The following is a 23,834-nucleotide window of genomic DNA, read 5'->3' as shown; positions in this document are numbered from 1 at the left end:
TCTACACGTAAAACGTTTTCAAACCCACTCCGTAGTTAATAATTTAAAATCACTTTTTTAGTGAGATCTGAGGCTTGTGGCGTTAAAGAGATATTTGTCGCCGCACGCTCCAGGATGCAAAATAAGTGACTACTATTTAAGTAGCAGCGTATGTCCACATAATAACTATCCGTGAAGTCCGGTTTTAAGTATAGTAATAGTAAGATAAGGTCAATATTGAGTACCTATCTATATTATATTTATTTACTATTTTATTTTACGGTCTAATTTATAGTTTTTGCTTACCTATTGATTCATTGGCGTTTGGCATTGTAGTTTTAGCTTGTAAGTATGACTCTATTGACAGTTATAAGATGTACTACGGTATTTAAATAACGCTCGTCTGTAACTACATGATCTTAGATCTATAATAGCGACTCATAACTTCTCTGTTCGACTGTAAGTCATACAAGAGAGTTAAGTAGCGATTGCGATATAAAAAGCTATAAGTAGAAGGCTTTATCACACGTTTAGAACCTTAAGTGCAAATTGCAGATTATTACTCATATAGATGTTAAGGTTGTTCAATTCACTTTGAGCTATAAGCTATAATACTAGCAGCTTAACATGCAATATAGCGCCCAAAACAGCTACTGTAGATCTTAAATCTTTAGATGAACCTTTTAAACACTTTTATCTCACCAGAGCCTGTAAACTGTAAACTAAGACTATAGATGTAGCTATTCTAGAGCCAGGCTGTCTTTAGGTAAGAAAATAGGTGCTAAGTGTCGCCTAATTGTTTGTTGGGATTTATATGAATGTGCGCAGTGACCCATGCTGAACAAAATTCATTATTACTTGGTTATATAATATCTTACACCAATAAATCTTATGTTTTTGGAAAGATAATGAAATGTCTCGTATATTTTGTAAATACATTAATTGCGATAAAGTTATAATTTATTAAGTTAGAACCATGTTTTAGCAGTACTTATGTGCATGCACGGTAAAAAATCATGTTTTCAATTATTTTGAAAATGACTAAAGTTATGACTACAGTTATTGAAAACCAATTATAGTACGTTTAATATTCTTTCAAATGGTATCTATCACGAACTGATCAATAAAATAAAACCCGAGAAATAATGAAAAGTTGACACCGATCTCCTGCCATTTACGTGACGGCGCTTAGTGACCCATGTTGAACAAAATTCGTAATTACTTGGTTATATAATATCATACACCAATAAAACTTATATTTTTGGAAAGCTAATGAAATTTCACGTACATTTTGTAAGAATATTATTGGAGTAAAGTTATAATTTATTGAGTTAGACGCATATTTTATCAGTACTTATGCCATCCATGCACGGTAAAAAAATCAAATATTTTAAAATATTTTGTAAATTACTAAAGTTATGACTACGGCTATTAGAAACCATTTATTGTACGTTTAATAACCTTTCAAATGGTACCTATCAGCAATTGATCAATAAAATAGAACCCGAGAAATAATGAAAAGTTTACGTCGGTCGCCCGCCATTTACGTGACGGTGCGTAGTGACCCATGCTGAACAAAATTCGTTATTAATTGGTTATATAATATCATACGCCAATAAAACTTATGTTTTTGGTAAGCTAATGAAATGTCTCGTATATTTTGTAATAAAATAATTGCGGTATTGTTGTAATTTATTGAGTTAGGCGCATATTTAATCAGTACTTATGCCATCCATGCACGGTATAAAATCAAATATTTTAAAATATTTTGTAAACGACTACAATTATGACTACGGTTATTATGAAACAATAATAGCACGTTTAATACTCTTTCAAACGACACCTCACACGAACCGATCGGTCCCATAGGACTCAAGATGTGAACAAATATCAATAATGGTCGGCCGCCATCTTTGCCCCCCTTTTTTTCGACCCGTCCCCCTCTCCATAAACTAAAACCGGTCATTTCGTATTCTAGAGATCACGAGGAACACATGCATACCAGTTTTAGGTATTTAGAAGAGATGTCGACGACTTTTCTCGAAACAGGCCGATTTCCACCTGTCTAAGAGGATGTCTTGTCTGTGGTCTCACTCACGTTTTGGTACCACGCTGAAGGGTTTGCCCTGCATGTTGGGCAGGTCGATGGCGGAGGCGCCCGCTGATGATGATGTGGACGCTGGCGCACCCTCGTTTGACTCCTCATCTAGAAAAACACATTATTTTATAAAATTAATTCGTAAACAAAAGTCGTCGGACCCGTCTCGCTCCCACACTGCCGTCTCACTCACCCGCGCTGTTGTCCCCGTCGACCCTGAGCCTGGTGTGCAGGAAGGAGCCGATGTCGGCGGGCGCGTCGGCCCACTCGTCGTCGGACCCGTCTCGCTCCCACACTGCCGTCTCACTCACCCGCGCTGTTGTCCCCGTCGACCCTGAGCCTGGTGTGCAGGAAGGAGCCGATGTCGGCGGGCGCGTCGGCCCACTCGTCGTCGGACCCGTCTCGCTCCCACACTGCCGTCTCACTCACCCGCGCTGTTGTCCCCGTCGACCCTGAGCCTGGTGTGCAGGAAGGAGCCGATGTCGGCGGGCGCGTCGGCCCACTCGTCGTCGGACCCGTCTCGCTCCCACACTGCCGTCTCACTCACCCGCGCTGTTGTCCCCGTCGACCCTGAGCCTGGTGTGCAGGAAGGAGCCGATGTCGGCGGGCGCGTCGGCCCACTCGTCGTCGGACCCGTCTCGCTCCCACACTGCCGTCTCACTCACCCGCGCTGTTGTCCCCGTCGACCCTGAGCCTGGTGTGCAGGAAGGAGCCGATGTCGGCGGGCGCGTCGGCCCACTCGTCGTCGGACCCGTCTCGCTCCCACACTGCCGTCTCACTCACCCGCGCTGTTGTCCCCGTCGACCCTGAGCCTGGTGTGCAGGAAGGAGCCGATGTCGGCGGGCGCGTCGGCCCACTCGTCGTCGGACCCGTCTCGCTCCCACACTGCCGTCTCACTCACCCGCGCTGTTGTCCCCGTCGACCCTGAGCCTGGTGTGCAGGAAGGAGCCGATGTCGGCGGGCGCGTCGGCCCACTCGTCGTCGGACCCGTCTCGCTCCCACACTGCCGTCTCACTCACCCGCGCTGTTGTCCCCGTCGACCCTGAGCCTGGTGTGCAGGAAGGAGCCGATGTCGGCGGGCGCGTCGGCCCACTCGTCGTCGGACCCGTCTCGCTCCCACACTGCCGTCTCACTCACCCGCGCTGTTGTCCCCGTCGACCCTGAGCCTGGTGTGCAGGAAGGAGCCGATGTCGGCGGGCGCGTCGGCCCACTCGTCGTCGGACCCGTCTCGCTCCCACACTGCCGTCTCACTCACCCGCGCTGTTGTCCCCGTCGACCCTGAGCCTGGTGTGCAGGAAGGAGCCGATGTCGGCGGGCGCGTCGGCCCACTCGTCGTCGGACCCGTCTCGCTCCCACACTGCCGTCTCACTCACCCGCGCTGTTGTCCCCGTCGACCCTGAGCCTGGTGTGCAGGAAGGAGCCGATGTCGGCGGGCGCGTCGGCCCACTCGTCGTCGGACCCGTCTCGCTCCCACACTGCCGTCTCACTCACCCGCGCTGTTGTCCCCGTCGACCCTGAGCCTGGTGTGCAGGAAGGAGCCGATGTCGGCGGGCGCGTCGGCCCACTCGTCGTCGGACCCGTCTCGCTCCCACACTGCCGTCTCACTCACCCGCGCTGTTGTCCCCGTCGACCCGGAGCCTGGTGTGCAGGAAGGAGCCGATGTCGGCGGGCGCGTCGGCCCACTCGTCGTCGGACCCGTCTCGCTCCCACACTGCCGTCTCACTCACCCGCGCTGTTGTCCCCGTCGACCCTGAGCCTGGTGTGCAGGAAGGAGCCGATGTCGGCGGGCGCGTCGGCCCACTCGTCGTCGGACCCGTCTCGCTCCCACACTGCCGTCTCACTCACCCGCGCTGTTGTCCCCGTCGACCCTGAGCCTGGTGTGCAGGAAGGAGCCGATGTCGGCGGGCGCGTCGGCCCACTCGTCGTCGGACCCGTCTCGCTCCCACACTGCCGTCTCACTCACCCGCGCTGTTGTCCCCGTCGACCCGGAGCCTGGTGTGCAGGAAGGAGCCGATGTCGGCGGGCGCGTCGGCCCACTCGTCGTCGGACCCGTCTCGCTCCCACACTGCCGTCTCACTCACCCGCGCTGTTGTCCCCGTCGACCCGGAGCCTGGTGTGCAGGAAGGAGCCGATGTCGGCGGGCGCGTCGGCCCACTCGTCGTCGGACCCGTCTCGCTCCCAGGAGCCCGCCGACCCGGCGCCCCACCCGACCACCCGCTCCGCCGTTATGTCCTACAACAACACACATTATGATTTAGAATAAAATAGAATATAAATACTTTATTTGGTGTAAAACATAAAACTTAAGGTTTTAAGGTTTAGATTTAAGGTATTAATTTTATTATCTCTTCTTTGTGTTTGTGTTTTGTGTATTTTTGATTAATAAATAACAAAGGAAACTTAACCTAATACATCTTATTCTAATATATTCTAACAGCAAAATGGATGCCACTCAGCATATGCCGATGTCTAAGGTACTTAGCCACGGCGCTGCATGGTTTTCAGGGCAACCAGGGAAAACACAATAAAAATAAAATGAAACAAAATCAAGCTAACGTGTGGGAGAAAGTTACTTTAAACTATAAATAGACAAAAACAGTAGGTACCTACCTACATAATCCGTGCTTTGAACAATTTGAGAGTAGGTTTGTACATACGTGTTAGTAAACTTGAAATTGAAGCTACTTACAAATTAAAATAAATAATTATAATTTTAATAATAACATCTAGCACCGTACGTCAAGTGTTGGAAATTTGAAGATCAAGTAAATACTTTGTAATTTTACTTTTAAAAGTTACTGTCGAAGTACAATTTCTTATAGGTGATGGCAGATTATTCCAACACTCCGTGGCAGGGTATCGAAAGCTGCCACGAAAAGCAGACGTACTGTTCTTTGGGCCAACAAGCCGTTGAGCGCCCCGCACTTCACGCGTAGAACATTGTATCTTATGAAATAAATATGAGGGTTTTTTTGTATGCATGACTCCAAAAATTAATAAAGAAAAGTGTAAAGTTCGCCTGGCCGACATATTCAATAATTTATTATTGTTTAGAAATGGAGTGATATGGGAGCGGCATTTGACAGGTCAACTGTCAAAAGTTTGCATAAATGGCGCCAGCGTAGGTATGTATTACTTGTCTCCAGTTTTGCTCTAGGTATGTGATACCTATTATACTTACTTTACTTTTTGGTATGTGATATTGATATTACTTAAAAAGCTAGCATCCAGGGGCCCGTTTCTCAAAAGCTTATATTTTGTAATACAAGCCGATGTCACATTTTGACCGCTTTTGTTAGAAAGGGACTTCCACTTGTATTACAAGTTACAAGCTTTAGAGATACGGGCCACAGGTCATAAAATTCCAAAAAACAAGAATTTCTCACAAGTCTTAAGGGATTGACAGGAAAACCTATGCTGTCGCCATCTGTAAAATACTTCGACCGGCCAACCGTGCAACCCCGTAGGTGTCATGGCCTTGGCCTGGTTGCCAGCGGGCGAGCAAGACGGAACAAGCCTCCGGCTGTTGTCCAAAACAAGTTCATACAACTCATACAAGTCTAGTTATTTACGATACAAGTGCGGGAAAGTGGAAATTGGAAACGAGTAAATTAAAACACGACCGAAGGGAGTGTTTTAAATCGACACGAGTTGCGAATTACATATTCGCACGTGTATCGTACAACGTTTTACAGTACATATGGCCCTTTAAACTTTTGACATACACACGAAAAGTGCTATTTTACGCACTAGCGCGGGAAAATAGGGCCATATGTACTGTAATATATATTTCGATCGTGTAGCTCGGACCCGCCGCTCGCTCCGTTACAACCATGTCACATGGGAAACTAGTTTAAACTTGAACACAATTACGTCAGAATATAAGTTTTCTAATATGACCTTCGGTATTTGCGTCTGTTGGATCAGTACAGCCCTGGCAGGGCCGCCATGTAGTGTTGGAATTATACATGAATTAGATAATCTCGCGTTTGCGTTAACTACTTCTTCAAATAATTTGAAAGCAAATCTATCACCATTTAATATTAGTAACAAAAATCATAACAATTTTAATATAATACATAGGCAAAGAGGTAGATAATACATAGGTAGGGCAGAAAAGTTTCAATCGATGTGTGGAAGGGCGGCACCTTCTTCAAATAATTAGTTAAATTTAATAACGGCAATAATAAGACCACCTGAATGTGGTTTTTAGGGTTCCGTACCCAAAGGGTAAAAACGGGACCCTATTTCTAAGACTCCGCTGTCCGTCCGTCCGTCCGTCTGTCACCAGACTGTATCTCACGAACCGTGATAGCTAGACAGTTGAAAATTTCACAGATGATGTATTTCTGTTGTCGCTATAACAACAAATACTAAAAACAGAATAAAATAAAGATTTAAGTGGGGCTCCCATACAACAAACGTGATTTTTGACCGAAGTTAAGCAACGTCGGGCGGGGTCAGTACTTGGATGGGTGACCGTTTTTTTGCTTGTTTTGCTCTATTTTTTGTTGATGGTGCGGAACCCTCCGTGCGCGAGTCCGACTCGCACTTGGCCGGTTTTTTTTGTGTTGTGCATATATTTAAATATAAAAATAACTCACCAAGTTTCCGTGCTGCCAATGCTCTGGATCCCGTTCGCTGCGAAATTGAAACGAAATAAGTGTTTTGTCATAAATTTTATTTTAGATAAGATAAGATAAAAGATAGTTTATTCAAGTAGGCATAATGACAATGCGCTTATGAACGTCAAATAAAGCTACACCGGCTCCAACCCTACACCTCTGCCCCGAGAAGATTTAAATGCCCCCTCAATTGAAGGAGGGTATTCCAATATGGGACCTGCAACCTCGGCGGGACACATCTTTAAAAAAAATTACATTTTATAATTAGCATGCATTACGAGTAAAATGCAACGAGTAAGCTACAAGTTTATTACCGACTTTATTATTTAAACAGTCAATTTTAATCACTGATTCAAAAGAGAATCATTGACTTTAAAGACCACAAATGCAATAGGATTCCGTTGTTCTATCAAAGAATCAGAATTCCAATTTCCAAACTTCAGTCTGTCATCAAAAGTCGTCAAAATCATAATATTGTCAATGGTCTTACATATTTAACGTACTTAAGTATGCTAAATTTCAGTTCACTCCCATAGCAAGAAGTGGTCGAAAATTAGACCGTAAAATATGAACATTGTATGTACAGTCACCTGCATTAGTATGTTACTCTCCTATTAAAAAAAAAAGTTACTCTCCGAAGGTCGTAAAAATATATGACACGCTCGTATGTTCCTACAAATAAGATCGTGTCAGATATTTTTGTGGCCTTCGTTGTGTAACATATTATTGCAGGTGACTGTACCATATTCTTGGAAATAAAGTATTGAATTGAATTGAATTGAAGACAACTTACATAGATCATTACTTACTTACAAATACCATTGCAAATTTAATAAAAGCTTATTATTTAGAGTTGTACTAGTAATGAAAATGAAAAATGAAAATGAAAATTCTTTATTCGCATAAAATATGGTATAACAAGGTGTTATTGGAAAGATATTCCCGTACAGAAACATATTTTGCTGGTTAAGCATGCAAATAAGTACTCAAATACTCAGTACTTACTTGTCTTCAGAGTTTTCATTTATGCTTGTCATTCTTTGCCGCTTCGGACTGGGACTTTCCCTGCAAAATATACAAATTAAACATTTTATTAGACATTACCAGTACCAGAGAGAATAGTGTATAGAGAGTTACCGTCATGCCACCAAAGGTTATGGCGCCATCGCTCGAAAAATTGCACCATACCTACCCTACTGGCCTACTGTCGGGTAGATGGCATTAATTTCAATACATATTTAACAAATTAACACATATCAGCAGGCTTGTCTCACTCCGCGATTACGTCGCTTTGCTACAGGTAGCTATAAGTACATCCGTTCCGCCCCAATTTTGGAGAAAGCCATAAGCCGCGCGTGGCGCTGTCGCCACCTAGCGGCCATATCTCTGCTGATCGTAACAGATGCGTTTTGTTAGAGAGTGAGTCTTCTGTACTTAGTACTATTATTTATTCTGTGATATCAGTGAAAGAATAAGGGTCAAAGCCAAATGGCGTTCAATCAGTTTCATCTTTTGTCAAAAGATGGCAGTGAATTTACTGTGGCTACATAATTTACTTTGACAATCCTCTATTTCAAATTCTCTTTGCTAGTACTAAGTAGTGTTGAAATTAGGTTGAGTGAGCCACTGTACCCGGCCTTTTCCTACCGGGCCACTGTTCCCTCCTCGACCCTACTTACGTGTCAGAGAGTTCCCGTTTCGGTGGGCTCGTCTTTTCTTTGGTCGGCAGTTTGATCAGCGGCGGCGGACCACCTGTGGGACAAGGACAGAGGTAAGTAATTACACACTTTTAGAGGGAGATGGCGCTATTAGGCTTTAAGAAATTTAGGCAAGCATAACTGACTGTTACTTATAACGTGTTCTATAGCAGTAGTGATAGTTCCGCTACTTGACGCTAGATGTAGACTACGAAAATAATAGTCGTTTTGGTAACATAACTGATGTATGGAGTGAACACTCTTTGTCTTTTTAATTCTCTTTGCTCGGATGTAAGCCTCTTGAGCTCGGGTTTCAAACTTACCGTTGACGCTAAACTTCTCAGGCTTCACTTCCACATCGCTATCCGCCTTCTCCTCGGGCGTGGCGCTGCTCTCGGGCCGCTCGGGTCGCTTCGCCTGCGGCTCGGGTCTGGGCCTCTTCGACTCGGGTTTGTCGGGTTTCGCGTTGTCCTGTGGCTTTTTTGGTTCGTTGGTGGCTGTCGTCGTTGTTGTTAGGGAATCTAAATTCAAACATAATTTGATCATTCATGTATTTTATATAACGTCATCTTTCCGAGTTATTGGAATCAGAATTAAACGATAAATACCCCCTTATTCATAAAACTTTGCGGGCCCGATTTAGTTATAGTACATTACTATAGAGGCTGGGAAAAATCTTCCACCTTCTGTACCACGAGATTTGAATACATGATCTTCCGTGCTACGATTATTTTTCCTCTTCTGATGATAGTTCATCCTCCAAGTAAAATAATAAAGCTAAATCAAGGTCGTCCATTTTCTTTCCTGGATACGTTTCGTTTGACCTTGGTGGCATGGATGGGGGCGTTAATGATACCGTGGCACTTTCCACGTGTCGTCACCGTAAACACGGCCGTGTTTTCGCGTCCGTAAATTACGGCCGCTATATGACGGCACCGCTTTCCTAGGAAACCAAAGCTTAAGAGCCGTCCTTTGATATATATGTTAATGGAATTCGATGGATACGAGCTGCGTAGGACCGATCGGTGGAGGATGGTATCCGTTGATCAGAGTCATACTATGGTTGATAGATACCCCAGTGGGCGCACGTAGAACCGGTGCCCGTTGAGGTGGAATGGTTCTCGAGTGGCGACCACGTACCGGAAGGCGCAGCGTGGGTAGACCCCCCACAAGGTGGACTGATGACCTGGTAAAGGTCGCGGGAGTCCGCTGGATACGGGTGGCGCATGACCGGTCATTGTGGCACTCTTTGGGCACAGGGCGGACACGCCATACATCAAAAATGATTTGCGTTTATATGTGTGCGCGGCACGTCTGTACACGCGTCATTGAGTTTCTAACGGAATCCTGACGGAATCTCAGTAGAGCGACTTACGCACACATTCATGTCGCGGCCAGTCGCGGGCGAGGTAATCCGAGGTTCTGTATGATAATACTATTACTTATTCTGTGGCGTGGGTAGACACACAAGGTGGACTGATGACCTGGTAAAGGTCGCGGGAGTCCGCTGGATACGGGTGGCGCAAGACATTGTGGCACTCTTTGGGGGAGGCCTATGTCCAGCAGTGGACGTCCTCTGGCTGATATGATGATGATGGATACCTGTGTCGGGCGGCTCGTCCTTGTTGTTCCACCGGATATCCGTGAGCCCCTTGATCCGCAGCTCCTCGGCTGTCTTTAGCAGGCTCGCCAGCTGCGACTGGAACAAACATTCACAAGTTAAACAGCAACACTCTTAACTGTCCATCGGTGGACCTTGATATATGATATTGGCCTTTCCGTCTATTGCAGACGATTTATGGTGCAAATCGGAGAGACAATTACTTCTGCAGACTTAACACCGCCTGGGACGGAATTAAGGAAACGCAGGGATGCCCAGCACCTGCATTACCCTCTCGGCTTCACTGTCTTAACCCACAGGAAAGGCGAGCCAATACGTGTGGAGGCAGGTCCGCTGCAGGAATCTGCCGCTTATTTCAGGTTGGACCCTACCCGCGCCTTACGGTAACTCCATTCCGGGATTTCATTTTGGAGTATCCTTCTCCTAGATGGATTGCAAGCCAATGCTAAGAGGTCCATCTCCCCTGTGACGAAACAGCTTTTTGCTTCGTTTGTGGACTTAGTCGCCTCGTACGACACCCTTATCCCATGTGAGGGTTGGCGCTATTCTAAAGCCGGCCACCAAACGGCACCTACCTTACCCTATGCCTATGCCTATGGACCTTATGCCTATTGTAATAAGGTTTACCAACTGTCAGTTAAGAGTGTGGGCGATGGTACTTCCATAAATGTGCGTAGTAAGAACACTAAAAGCTACAACTCCTTCTTCCTCCTTCCTCGCATTTTCCCGGCATTTTGCCACGGCTCAAGAGAGCCTGGGGTCCGCTTGGCAACTAATCCCAGGAATTGGCGTAGGCACTAGTTTTTACGAAAGCGACTGCCATCTGACCTTCCAACCCGGAGGGGAAACTAGGCCTTAAATATTGGGACCAGTCCGGTTTCCTCACGATGTTTTCCTTCACAGAGAAGCAACTGTTACTGTTAAATGATATTTCGCGCATAAGTTCCGAAAAACTCATTAGTACGAGCCGGGGTTTGAACCCGCGACCTCCGGATTGACAGTCTCACACTCTTACCGCTAGGCCACCAGCGAAACACTGAAAACTAGGACTATTTTTATAATATTTGACATGATCAATTACAACTGTGTATAGTGTGGCTTGTCTTCTTCTGATCGCATGAGAGGAGGCCTGTGCCCAGCAGTGGGACGTATATAGGCTCACATTATTATTATTATATTAGTGTGGCTTGTAGTTGAAGCTGCCGGACAGGGGACACCCATTTAAGCATTGAGAAGGTTACATTAGATGAGAAGGGGACATGCGATTATATTCGCTTCAGGCGAAACAACTCGTTCCAGCGTACGCGCTTATGAGTCTTATAACCGCACTTTTTGTTAATCTGAAAGCTGTGACATGACGAACTGCATGAGCGCTATTTATACACATTTATATACATTATAGAAGCGTAGGGATGGATAGTCCAGCATCATGGACTCCATCCCATCGCCATTTCAAATTGAATTATTGCCATTAGAGTATATCCAGGCGCTTTACTTAATTTAGCTGCTGTCACTAATTCCACGCAGACGAAGTCGCTGGCAAAAGCTAGTAGTAAATATTTACTTACATGATGTACGTTCATTTCTCCCGTGTACATATAGTCGAGCAGCGCCTTCAGATGCTTAGGTTCCGCCCCGTCTATGACGAGCACGGGCTCGCCCTGTGCCTCATGGGCACCCAGCAACGCCCCGAGGAGCTCCGAGCATGCTGCTAGGACGACTCTGAAAGGTGAGAAGGAGGTTAAGTTGTTTTCCAAAAACATTCAAAGCAAATTGTCTGTAATAAGTTTTTGGCAAAAATTTCATTTTTGGTACACGCTTTTATCGCTGACTGTACTTTTCTTACGACAGACAACTAATACTCATCGAGACAATTCTAAAAACCCCTAACACAATTAGGTTGCGTTGTTTCATCACAGAGTTCCTATGGCCACCTCCTGTCTCCATCATCAGATAAGCTCGATATACCATAATATTGCATTGTCACCCGACTTACATGTGCATGCAAAATTTCAGCTCAATCGGAAACCGGGAAGTGGATCAAATTTAACTTGCAAGATTCCATTACATGTTAGTTACATACAGGTCGACCTAATAAAAGCGTGTTAAAAAGAAGCGTAAAATGTCTAGGGAGATGTCTAGGGGCCTTTCGCGAGTCTCGACTTGGTAGTTTTTCAAAATGGCCGCCTTTTACTGTCAATTGTGGGTAGTCTTGGGATTAATCCAATTGAAACTTGCATGAAGGTATTAGCATTACATATCTATCTTAAGCTAAAGTTATAGTACATTACATACCTAGGGAGGTGAATTCGTGAATGCTCCAGATCGCAGGTGTTTGTGGCCCGAACCGAAGGCGAGGGACATCTGGGGCTTTACGAATTACCGCCCGTGGTTTGTCTAAAGTTTTACGTCTTGCCTTGCCCAGGATGTTGGTTGTTCATAATGATCTCGATGCGATTTATTGTTAAAAGAATAAGAACGTGTCAAGGTAATTTTGAACACCTCGCCCGCTTAGCAACTTCTGCTGCTGACTGTATAAGGTGAGAGCGCACATACCTGTGTGCTCGTAGCGAGACTCCGCGGATGCTGTCCGGGTCGACCAGGCCCTTGCTGCTGTCGACCTGTGTGGCGAAGCTGGGCGAGCAGTACAGCGTCGTCGCAGAATCGCTTAGCAACTTCTGCTGCTGACTGTATAAGGTGAGAGAGATATACACATACCTGTGTGCTCGTAGCGAGACTCCGCGGATGCTGTCCGGGTCGACCAGGTCCTTGCTGCTGTCGACCTGTGTAGCGAAGCTGGGCGAGCAGTACAGCGTCACGTCGCAGAATCGCTCTGGAAAATGCAACAGTTATGTTAAACAACGGGTACAACACGAGTTTAGATTGTTAAATACATGTACAAATAACTCGATCTCCTCTTGAATAAACTGTTTGCTGTGCCCTACATGGTGTCATGTTGTACACAATTCTATGCAATAGGTTAAGATACAATGTGATATGCAATAAAGTTATGAGTATGAGTATGAAATAATACAAGAAATCAGCCAAAATTGCGGCATAATTTATGGATTTTTTTTTCAGTTGTGATATGTACATACTCGTACGTTTTAGACATAAGTTATTTTTTATCAACCCTCCGTGAATGTTCCAAAAAGTGTATCGGAGGAGTGAAGCGACATTCCTAAGGGTGGTATTCCACCTGTCCAATGTCATTGCGTCTCACTCTCTCACTAAGCATAATTTGAGACGCTATACATATTGGACAAAGAAATTGGATAGGTGGTGTACCACCCTTAGGGCTCATATAGACGTCGCGTGCGTTTGCGTTATTTGATCGGTCGGCTGAATTGTTGTAACCTCAATTGTCCGCAATGTAAAGGGGCCCACTGATTAACAGCCCGCCGGACGGAATCGGCCTGTCAGTTGTTCGGAACTGTCAAAATTTTGTTGTAACTGACAGGCCGATACCGTCCGGCGGACTGTTAATCAGTGGGCCCCTTAACTAAAAACGCATGCGAGTTCGCGTGCCGTCTAAATGAGCCCTTAGACATTCATATCACTCCTCACTGATATATTAATAAGCACAGTTTTTATTGCTTTTGCTCGACTGCATTATATTAATTCAAACTTGACCCGTTAATTGCAGCACTTAAACGGTATTATGTCCAAAAAGTCCAAAAACAAACAGCAGCTACTCCGAGTTTGTTGCACTCATTAGAATTTTAGATCGTTCTAACTAAGTATTTGCATATGGTCACGCCCAGGTATTTGGCCAGTCGCACGTTATTATAACGGATCCGAAGAAAAATATCCGCCGACATGAGAAGCTTCGAATACAAATAACTAAGCTCTGTTTTGCTATTAAAATTTCATATAGGTACCTATCTAAAAAGGAATCACACGAACCTTATAGCTACCGCCATACAATTGAATTTAAGGTTCCGTCACACACAGGCGCGGCGTGTGTCAGTACCGTCTTTACCATAAAAGGGCACACGGGGCCCGTGCCCAGAGCCCCAATCCTCAGAGGGCCCCCAAGGACAGACAGTAATATAATAAATAGAAGATCATACTAGAAAAATGTTAATTTAATTATCTTTCTTTACTCCCGGCCTCCGTAGCCTAGTCCTTGGGTTCGAATCCCGGTAAGGGCATTTATTTGTGGGTTTATCACAAATATGTGTTCCTTAGTTATGGATGTTTTCTATGTATTTAAGTACTTATATGTATCTATATATTATATACATCGTCGTCTAGTATCCATAACACAAGCCTTATTGAGCTTACCGTGGGACTAGGTCGATATTTATGTAAGTTGTCCTATAATATTTATTTTATTTTATTTATATTTACTTTCCAAAAGGGCCCCAAATTCTTATGTGCCCAGGGGCCCCAGCATAGTTTAAGACGGCCCTGGTGAGCGTTTTATATGTAAAAGCGCCGCGCCCCGCTCACGGCCCGCTCACGCCCCGCCCGGAAAACGCGCCTGTGTGACGGAACCTTTACGCTCTCATTCTAAAACGATATGCTTTAACTTGGCATGAACTTCGTAACATATTATACTTATCTATGTCTGGTACTAGTTTGCGTTGCTAAAAATTGTTATATTAATTAGCATCAAATTACTTTGCCACCCTTGTGGATAAAATGGAACTTTCTCATCAGTGTTTGAACAATCAAGAGAGCCTTTGCGAGCTGGTGTGGTGAAAACGATATTTACACCTGAAATAAACACAACCAAGCGCGCGACGAATTTGTCATACTTATATTTATTATAGCAGGTAATAAAGTAAAAAAAGCGGCCAAGAGCGAGTCGGACTCGCCCATGAAGGGTTCCGTATTTACTTAGGGGATTAATGACGTATTAAAAAAAACTACTTACTAGATCTCGTTCAAACCAATTTTCGGTGGAAGTTTGCATGATAATGTAAAACATATATATTTTTTAGTTTTGTCATTCTCTTATTTTAGAAGTTACAGGGGGGGGGACACACATTTTACCACTTTGGAAGTGTCTCTGGTGCAAACAATTCAGTTTAGAAAAAAATGATATTAGAAACCTCAATATAATTTTTGAAGACCTATCCATAGATACCCCACACGTATGGGTTAAAAGAAAAAAAATTGTTGAGTTTCAGTTCTAAGTATGGGGAACCCCCAAAATTTATTGTTTTTTTTTTTCTATTTTTGTTCACAGAATACATCTACTTACCAAGTTTCAACAGTATAGTTCTTATAGTTTCGGAAAAAAGTGGCTGTGACATACGGACGGACAGACAAACAGACAGACATGACGAATCCATAAGGGTTCCGTTTTTTGCCATTTGGCTACGGAACCCTAAAAAAGCGTCTAATTAAAAAGAAACGCCTCAAATAGTATTATTTTACGTTTTAAATTATTGATTTGTAATAAAATCACAATAAATATAGAACCGTAACGCTTGCTGGTTAGGTGTTGTTTTGGCGTGGCGGTTATCAAATTTCACACATACCGCGAATTGTTATCAAATTTCACGGAGCGCAGGATGCTTCGAAAAACGACGCCGGCGCATTTTTGTCAGCGGCCATTTTGGATTTTTATATGTCAATATTCGGTTACTGACTTTCCAATGTTGAGCGAGCTAGATGGCTAAGCTAACTTTTTTATATGTATCTGAGATCCATTTGCCATGTCAGTCAATTTTTATAATAAATTTCCAAAATCGACAAGGTGGAAACAGACATTAATAGATTTAAATTGCAATTAAAGCGACATTTAATTAGCAAAGCATATTATTGTATCCAAGAATTTTTAAGTGAGAATTGGGTACTTTCCTATACTTAAAATAAATTATTTCACACAGTGCACGAAATAAAGCACCAGATAATTATTAGAAAAACAAAGATAGCAGTTATTTTTAAACACAATTTATATTTAATAAATCAGATGGAAGTGTAAAAAGTCGGTGAGTTGACCGTGACGTCCACTACACGTTTTCACTAGCAAATCGTTTTGACAGTTCTAAAAAAGAAGCTAAATTATTATGATTACGAAATTATATGTTTATTTCTTAAAAAGGAGTCCAAGTTATCCCGCCATCGCCGACGAGGTCTGCCGGATCCCCGGTTTGACTCACGCGGGGCACCCACTGCGTGGTTATCTTGGCCCACAAGTCATCGTCATGCGGCAGACATGACCAGCCCGGTCCCACTTTAACTTGACCGCTTTTCGGGCTACATCTAATATCTGAGGCTTCGTCACACAGGCGCGTTTTCCGGGCGGAGAGTGAGCTGGGCGCGCCGCTTTTACATATAAAACGATCACGCCCCGCCCAGAAAACGCGCCTGTGTGACGGAACCTTTAGAGCGCAGCATGCGTTCCATAGCTCTCTGGCAAGCATTAGACTAGCTAGAGTGAATTTATCTAGAATTTTTAATACTCTATAGTTTAAACTTTCTTGTGAAATGACCCCTCTCATTGTGTCCAGTGGGACGTTAAAGAGACTGTAGGATGCTGTCAACGTTACAGATGTAGTGCATAATTGTTGTCCATCGTATTTTCTCGAAATCGTTCGTATTTGTCACGCTAGTTCAGTCTACCTTAGTACTTTTTGTACCGAGAATGACCGAAATAGTAAGACACCTTCGTACGTTTCCTTGAAAATACGATTAAAAATAATAATGCACTACATATGTATTCGTCTATAACCTTCTTAAGATTAAGACTTAAGAACTACAGCGGAGCGTATGTTCTACACAATGGAGTGGTGATGCTTCTACCGCAAGCAGTACTGTTGTGGCACCATCTTCATGTCACTGGCTATATCTACTATTTGAACTATACACACCTTTAGCCAACAGCTGAGCGAACATGTTCTGCACATTGGAGTGGTGGTGTTTCCACCGCAAGCAGTACTGTTGTGGCACCATCTTCATGTCCCTGGCTATATCTACTATTTGGTCGGTTATTGTCTTATATTTAATTTGTAGGTCTGGAATGTTCTTTAGGTACCTGGAACAAGAGAAAACGTAAGTTAGTACAAAAACATTACACTTACAAATTACACGTGCTCCAACTATTGTACAGTCGCCATCAGTGTACCCAAACCGCGTGCTACCTATCATCATCATTAACTTAAAAGTTATTCTCTTGTCGGTGGAGTATCTTCCAGCATTCCTTATCTTGCGCCAGCTCTTTGACTTTTTGATACGACACGACCCCTACTTTTTCTTTCACTTGTTCTAAAAACAGCTGCGTCTGGGTTTTCCTCTACCCGCTTGCGTCCTATCCGCCCCTCCAGGATAGTTTTAAAGAAGTGGTCGTGTCGTATTAAGTGTCCAATCATTTTTCCGCGTCTATTTGCAATAGTGTTCAGGATATCTCTTCTTTCATTCACTCTCCTTAGCCTCCTCATTCGTTATCCTCTCTCTCCAACTAATGCCTTCCATACGCCTCCAGCACCACATTTCAAATTCTTCCATTCTCTTACCTACCATGCTACCTATAGCCATAGAGAAAAAAATACATAGAGTGCTCACTCCATACATCAGTTTTAGTACCAAAAAGACTATTAGCATCTAGCATCGAGTAGCGGAACTATCAGTACTGCTACTTGACAATAGATGTAGCACCGACCGAAAGTCTTATGCTGTTGAGATAAGACTTTCCGGTTGGTGCTACATCTATTGTCAAGTAGCAGTACTGATAGTTCCGCTATACTCGATGCTAGATGTAGACACTGAAATTAATAGTCTGAAATGATGTATGGAGTGAGCACTCTTGTCTTACTATATTTCTCTATGCTATAGCCTAACTAAAACATTACGTCTATGAGCGGGAGCATGGATTACAGCTATTTTCTAACATAGGGTTGTATTACATATTTAATTTTTCGGGACACTGTCCGCCGTCTTGCTGCTAAGAGGGACAGAGAAAGAACGTACACGATTCTCTATCCCTCTCAACAACGAAGTCCCATGAAAAGATAGATGTAAAATCACTAAAATTACCTTGTCTCAATATTTTTCATTTATACTCCTATAAAACATGTCCACTATTCAAAGTTATCTAGCAAAACGTCATTAAACATTATCTATTTCTCATAGACATACCTACCCAAATGTTATTTTGGAACGATAAGGGCTAAACCTCTGACATCGTTATCAGTTTCCAAAAACACTGTCACACAACCATAGAGACTTATCTACATACATTATACAGCGCACATACGACCATTTGGTTTTGAGTCGTCGTAACGTGGGACTTGAAAGTATTCGGCGTAACTTTATATAAATCGTCTGGTAGTTATGACCTATTGAAGTTGAAATAGTTGTGTATACATGATAGCGCTATCTGTTTTTCGAGTCGAAAACAGTTTAAAAATGTGTGCTGTGATTACATGCGTACTTTGTATGGTTATCATGTTTTTGTGGTCAAAAGAGTGAATGTTCTTTTATTATTTTACAGTACATATGGTGCTACTTTCCCGCACCAATGCGGGAATTAGCACTTTCCGTGTCTATGTCGAAATTTTAAAGGGCCATATGTATACTGTAAAACGTTGTACGATACACGTGCGAATGCGAATAAGTAATTCGCAACTCGTGTCGATTTAAAACACTCCCTTCGATCGTGTTTTCATTTATACGCCACTCGTGACGAATTTCCTACTTTCCGCACTTGTATCGTATATTACTATTTCATCACACTCAAAAAAGATCTTATTTTATTTCGTGCAGGTGTACTGAAGGATATGGCCTATATTGTTCCCGCAGGAGTTATGGACTCTGAAAAAAAGATATAACTCACGAGTGATTGGCTTGTTTAATTGGTGTTTTCTAACAACGATTGTCACCTTGGCTAGACCCCTAGGTCATGTTACGCTGGATCGCCTGCTCGTTTGACTGTCTTCGCTCTCAAACGAATACACGACCAGTTTAGAAAATACACCTTTACAATACCGAAATATCCTATCATTTATGTATAGCAATCAAATTTAGTCTTTATTACTATACGACAAGGTTTTAATTTAAATAATAGTAGTAAGTCTTTCCAGTAATGAATACATATACGAACGATATTAAACTTTATCTCAATAAATATAAGGTGTATATTGATTGGTTATGTAGAGATAGCCGTTTATGCCTTTGCGTTATTATAATGGCGGAGCTAATTTTATTTTTCTCAGAATGGTACAAAAAGCGCAGTTGCAAGAGCGTTGCATTTATAACGGTTGAGCAATTGTTCAGATAGGGTTGCCGACTTTGATTAGCCGATTATAGCTAGTTATTATTAGAAGTAGGCGACATGACTAACTTTCATTTATGTTATCAATCGATCGGGTTTGTTTTTAGGATCAAATGTCTATATGGGATCCATTGCATTAAAGCAACACAAAAGTCAGAATTTATAGTCAAAGTCCGACAGTCGTACTTCACTCGCGAAACGCTCAATACAAAACGATATGTGAACGTGACGTCAAGGTCACTGAGAGTCCATCTCGTAGTATGGCAAAGCAAGAAAATTGCGTTTTTACCGGTGAAATATTGCGTTTATGTATATAGTTGCTATGCAATATTTTTTTGGATAAAATGTAAGGAATCAAATGGTACCATTGGTACCCTTACTTTAAAAGAAGAAAAAACCTAAAATTTTGAAATTTTCAGGTCCTGTATTTTTGTAACATTTCCATATATTATTTTAATACCCACATTATTGTGATAAATTGCTCATTTGCTATCTATTTTACTAGATTTTTTTTATAAAATTCAACATGTGTCATCATCCCTATTAGGGATAAAATTTATTAATATCGGGATATATTAGAAATCGGGATTAATATGTATATTGGGTCAGTGCAACATCTATTGTCATGTCGACTATGAAAATAATAGTCTTTTAGGTACCAAAACTGATGTATGGAGTGAGCACTCTATATATTTTTTTATCTATGCCATGGTTACGTCCTCCTTGATTTTTAGGCATTTAAATTCACCAAATACGCTTTTTTGTGATACTTATAAACCCTTTCCATTGAGGGTCGTCTACCAAGCGTGTCAGAAGAAGGTGGTGTACAATGTCTTCTAACAAACTATGCTACTATTGTCTCTTGCTCTTGGCTGACCGGACAGAATAACAACAAGAAATAGTTGATCCACCCTACTAACAATGCTTCTGAAATAAATCATTTGAATTGAATCTATTCGAGGAATACGAAAATGTATAACAATAAAAATAAATCAGTACCGGTTGTATAAATAAATAAATCTGCAGCCGACAGCCCCGTGTCGTAATATTTTTACGTCAAAACGCTTCAATCGTTCAATACTTCACGAAGCCATATCTATCCACATAATTATGTATTGTGTTGTCTATGTAGTTGCTTTCCGAGTAAACATATTGTTAACTGATAATACACCTTATTTGTTAATATATAAGGTACAATGATGGTTTTTCAAAGTGGTGCTGTACGCGTAACGGCGCGTGTGCAGATTTATTTAACAATAACTAGTAAATTGTGAAGTTAATGGGTATTTAGAACAATTTTATATTCTTGAGGTACGTAGTGTTTATAGGTGAATAGAATTCATTTTTAGTTCAGGGTGCCCAGTTATTAACCGATGGCCAGTAATTGACGATTTACCCTACTGAATTGACATGAAATTTGACATGAATATTTCGGTAATGTAATATATTTTTTCTACTCCCGTACCTTTATTTGTCATTTAAAGGGTCGTGCACACACCTTTAAAACCCTACCATATAGTTGTCAAGATAAGTCTTTAGTCCAGCGGTCGGCAACAGGCGGCCCGCGGGCCGCATGCGGCCCGCGAACCTCTCGCTTGCGGCCCGCGAGGGCCGCGAGCAGGGCCGGATTAACCCTAAGGCAGAGTAGGCAACTGCCTATAGGGGCCCCGGCGCGACGGCCCCGCGCGCGCCAAAAAAAAATATTTGTTTCATATTGGCCAAACTTAAAAAAAATATATATGGTACCTACTTAATATACCTAATGTCCAAAATCAGTTTCTCAGACACTCAATCATTAGATGATTAATGTTAACTATGTTATTTTATAGCTTTTAAAGTCTGTAATGTCGAGCTCGAAATTCAGACTCCTGAGGGCCTAAAACCTCACAATGGAACTTGGCCCTCCGAGTAACTCTTGTACATACATATGGCACATATTATTGTTGAGTAACATTTGACGATTAGTTCGTGTCAGAGCGCTGCTTTCTTACAACTCGACCTTCGGTCTCGCTTTTTAATACAATGGACATTGGTTGGCTCTGGCGTCTGTGCTCTAGCTGAGCTTATCCTGAAGCACGGCTTTGACCTTGCATGAAAGCTCGCCTCACTGGTGAACTTCGGATTTTTAGGCCCGGCACGGCCTTTTTAACACGCTTTCACAATTTTTACATAAAAAACTTCGCGCTCGCTGCGCTCGCGTTTTTTGCTAGTTGACCCTGTATCTACATGGTAACTTAACTGGTCAATGAATAGTCATTTAAACCTCATGGAAAATCTTTATTATTAGGTTAATTTTAATCATGTGGCTGAGCGTATGGTCTTATGATCAGACAATCGCTGTTCAATCTCGCAATAGTACATTCTACACCTAGGGAGGTGAATTCGTAAATGCTACAGATCGCAGGTCTGGGACAGGATCTGGGGCTTTACGAATTACCGCCCGTGGTTTGTGTAAAGTTTTACGTCTTGCCTTGGCCAGGAAGTGAGATTTTCTTCTCGCGTAGCGTACGGTCGACATAAAATATTTCACTACCTATTGAAAACAAAGGGCTCTCACCACACTTGACGCAAAAATGAATCGGCAAAAACTGATAAGAAAGCTTTATATCCACGCAATAAGAGCGGTAAAGACATCGCTCGGCATGTTAGGATCGGCTCAACCGACACCGGAAGGTTGAAATTAAAACCGCAAACTTACTTTCCTGTACTGAACAACTGAACATTATGTATGCAGAATTTACTGTAAGGGGGCCTCGAGCATTGCACTGCCTAGGGGCCCCGACATGCTTAATCCGGCCCTGCCCGCGAGCCTCCCTGGCTATTTTGTATGTAATATTGACAAACGACAATGTCTGCTAAAGTCACAAATATTACCGAAGTGCGGCCCGCCCTTGGCTGCTAAAAAGTTGCCGACCGCTGCTTTAGTCTATTCCCCAAAAAAAAGAATTTGTGCATACACGCAGTATCTTTTTGGCGATTTTACGATACTTCGTGTAATGACCACTGTAAAAATATTGAATGAAATACAGTGTTGCCAACCTTATTTTAAATGTCATCTCTGACAAATAAGTGAACCATAGACATGTTTTTTTTTATTTCATTCATTCATTCATTCTTTTCCCGCCCGTAGCCTCCATTTTTGTTACTTCTTGAATTAACCGACATCGCAATTTAAATAAAAGCTTGTAATAACCAAGTATAAAGTAGAAACCCGTTCAGAAACCTCGGTTTTGCATGAGCGGCCAAGTATTTTGTTTGATTGGTGTTTTTTGTGGGCGTTTTGAAACCTTTTCCAAATCGCGTTTTTACGACGTGACTCAACACTGAAAACCGGCCAGTCTTATTGTAGATCATAGTGCTGAATTCTTTTGAATGCGAGTTATTATATTATTAATCATAACCCATGTTTAAAAAGTACGAGCGAAATCATCACGCCCAAAAGATTTTTTTGCAGATCCATTTCACCCCCTTTTGATCCCTAGAGGGTGAAATTGAGGTTTTTTTGGGCAACCTCTACGAAGAAGAATAGTATGTCATATGTCTAAGGATCGTATGCTTTGATACGATGCCAGCGTTATTTCACGATCGATACGGTAACGTAACATCCTGTAACGGCTTATGTACAACAACATGTTCACTGACCATTTGTAGTCTTTATCGTATTGCAATAAGGTTCAGTATTAATCAAATAACTGTGTCAAAGATGATACAACTGCATGTGCATAAAGGAGTGGTCAGGCAGTGATGAGTTGATGAGGTCAGAAGGTCAGAACATAAAAAAAATTACGTTACACCCCGCTTTTTTACAAGCTTTTATTTAACTTGCAATGTATGTATTGTATAATATGTTTGTACGGGTCAAATCTTGCAAGTTAAACCTGACCCACTTGCCGACTTCAAATGAAACTGAAAATTTGCATGCATATGTAAGTCTGGTACCAATGCAATATTATGGTACCATCGAGCTGACCTGATGATGGAGCAGGAGGTGGCCATAGGAACTCTGTGATAAAACAAGGCAACCTAACAAAATAGTGTTTGGGGTTTTTAGAATTGTCTCGATGAGTATTAGTTGCCTGTGGAAAGAAAAGTACAGTCAGCGATAAAAGCTTGTACCAAAAATGAAACTTTTGCTAAAAACTTATTAAGATTACATTTTTTCGAACCTCGAAAGTATTTAGTGGTAATTAACTTTTTCTTCCGAAATGCTAGGGTATGATATCTAATATTGCGGTAAAATAATATGTAAAGAACACTAAAATTCAGTACTTAGTTACTCAGATTAAATTTTAGAGGAAAAAAGTTACCACAACTTTTTTGGTATCATCTTGGGTCGTCCCATTCGTTTTTCGTCAAGTTCTTAAATTAGTCCTATTCTGCTTTCGTCACTCATTCTACATTGAAAGCCACCACAATATAGAATGGGTGACGAAAGCAGAAAAGTACTAATTTAAGAACTTGACGAAAAACGAATGGGACGACCCAAGATGATACCACTTTTTTGATGGTGACAGTAGGGGGTGGCCACAGGAACTCTGTGATAAAAAGACGCAACCTAATTGTGTTTGGGTTTGTCAGAATTGTGTCT

General features: G+C 42.5%; 1 protein-coding gene across 1 annotated transcript in view; it reads right to left on the bottom strand.

The window, feature by feature from the left end:
- Window positions 1-23,834, bottom strand: part of LOC134659431 (uncharacterized) — a 57,589-nt gene that overhangs the window by 17,211 nt on the left and 16,544 nt on the right. The window contains exons 2-18 of the mRNA XM_063515074.1: window positions 16,848-17,011; window positions 12,739-12,853; window positions 11,589-11,742; window positions 10,002-10,098; window positions 8,723-8,920; window positions 8,382-8,454; window positions 7,707-7,767; window positions 4,159-4,309; window positions 3,923-4,069; window positions 3,687-3,809; window positions 3,451-3,573; window positions 3,215-3,337; window positions 2,979-3,101; window positions 2,743-2,865; window positions 2,507-2,629; window positions 2,271-2,393; window positions 2,078-2,185 (exon numbers count right to left, since the gene is read on the bottom strand). Of these exons, the coding sequence (XP_063371144.1) occupies window positions 2,078-2,185; window positions 2,271-2,393; window positions 2,507-2,629; window positions 2,743-2,865; window positions 2,979-3,101; window positions 3,215-3,337; window positions 3,451-3,573; window positions 3,687-3,809; window positions 3,923-4,069; window positions 4,159-4,309; window positions 7,707-7,767; window positions 8,382-8,454; window positions 8,723-8,920; window positions 10,002-10,098; window positions 11,589-11,742; window positions 12,739-12,853; window positions 16,848-16,935 (2,053 nt within the window). The 5' untranslated portion in view covers window positions 16,936-17,011. The remainder of the gene's footprint in view (window positions 1-2,077; window positions 2,186-2,270; window positions 2,394-2,506; window positions 2,630-2,742; window positions 2,866-2,978; window positions 3,102-3,214; window positions 3,338-3,450; window positions 3,574-3,686; window positions 3,810-3,922; window positions 4,070-4,158; window positions 4,310-7,706; window positions 7,768-8,381; window positions 8,455-8,722; window positions 8,921-10,001; window positions 10,099-11,588; window positions 11,743-12,738; window positions 12,854-16,847; window positions 17,012-23,834) is intronic.

This window comes from Cydia amplana, chromosome 25 (genome assembly GCF_948474715.1).
Source record: "Cydia amplana chromosome 25, ilCydAmpl1.1, whole genome shotgun sequence".
NCBI classification, from domain to species: Eukaryota; Metazoa; Arthropoda; class Insecta; order Lepidoptera; family Tortricidae; genus Cydia; species Cydia amplana.
Note: the sequence above shows the minus strand (reverse complement) of the source record. Positions and strands in the feature narration are given on the sequence as shown.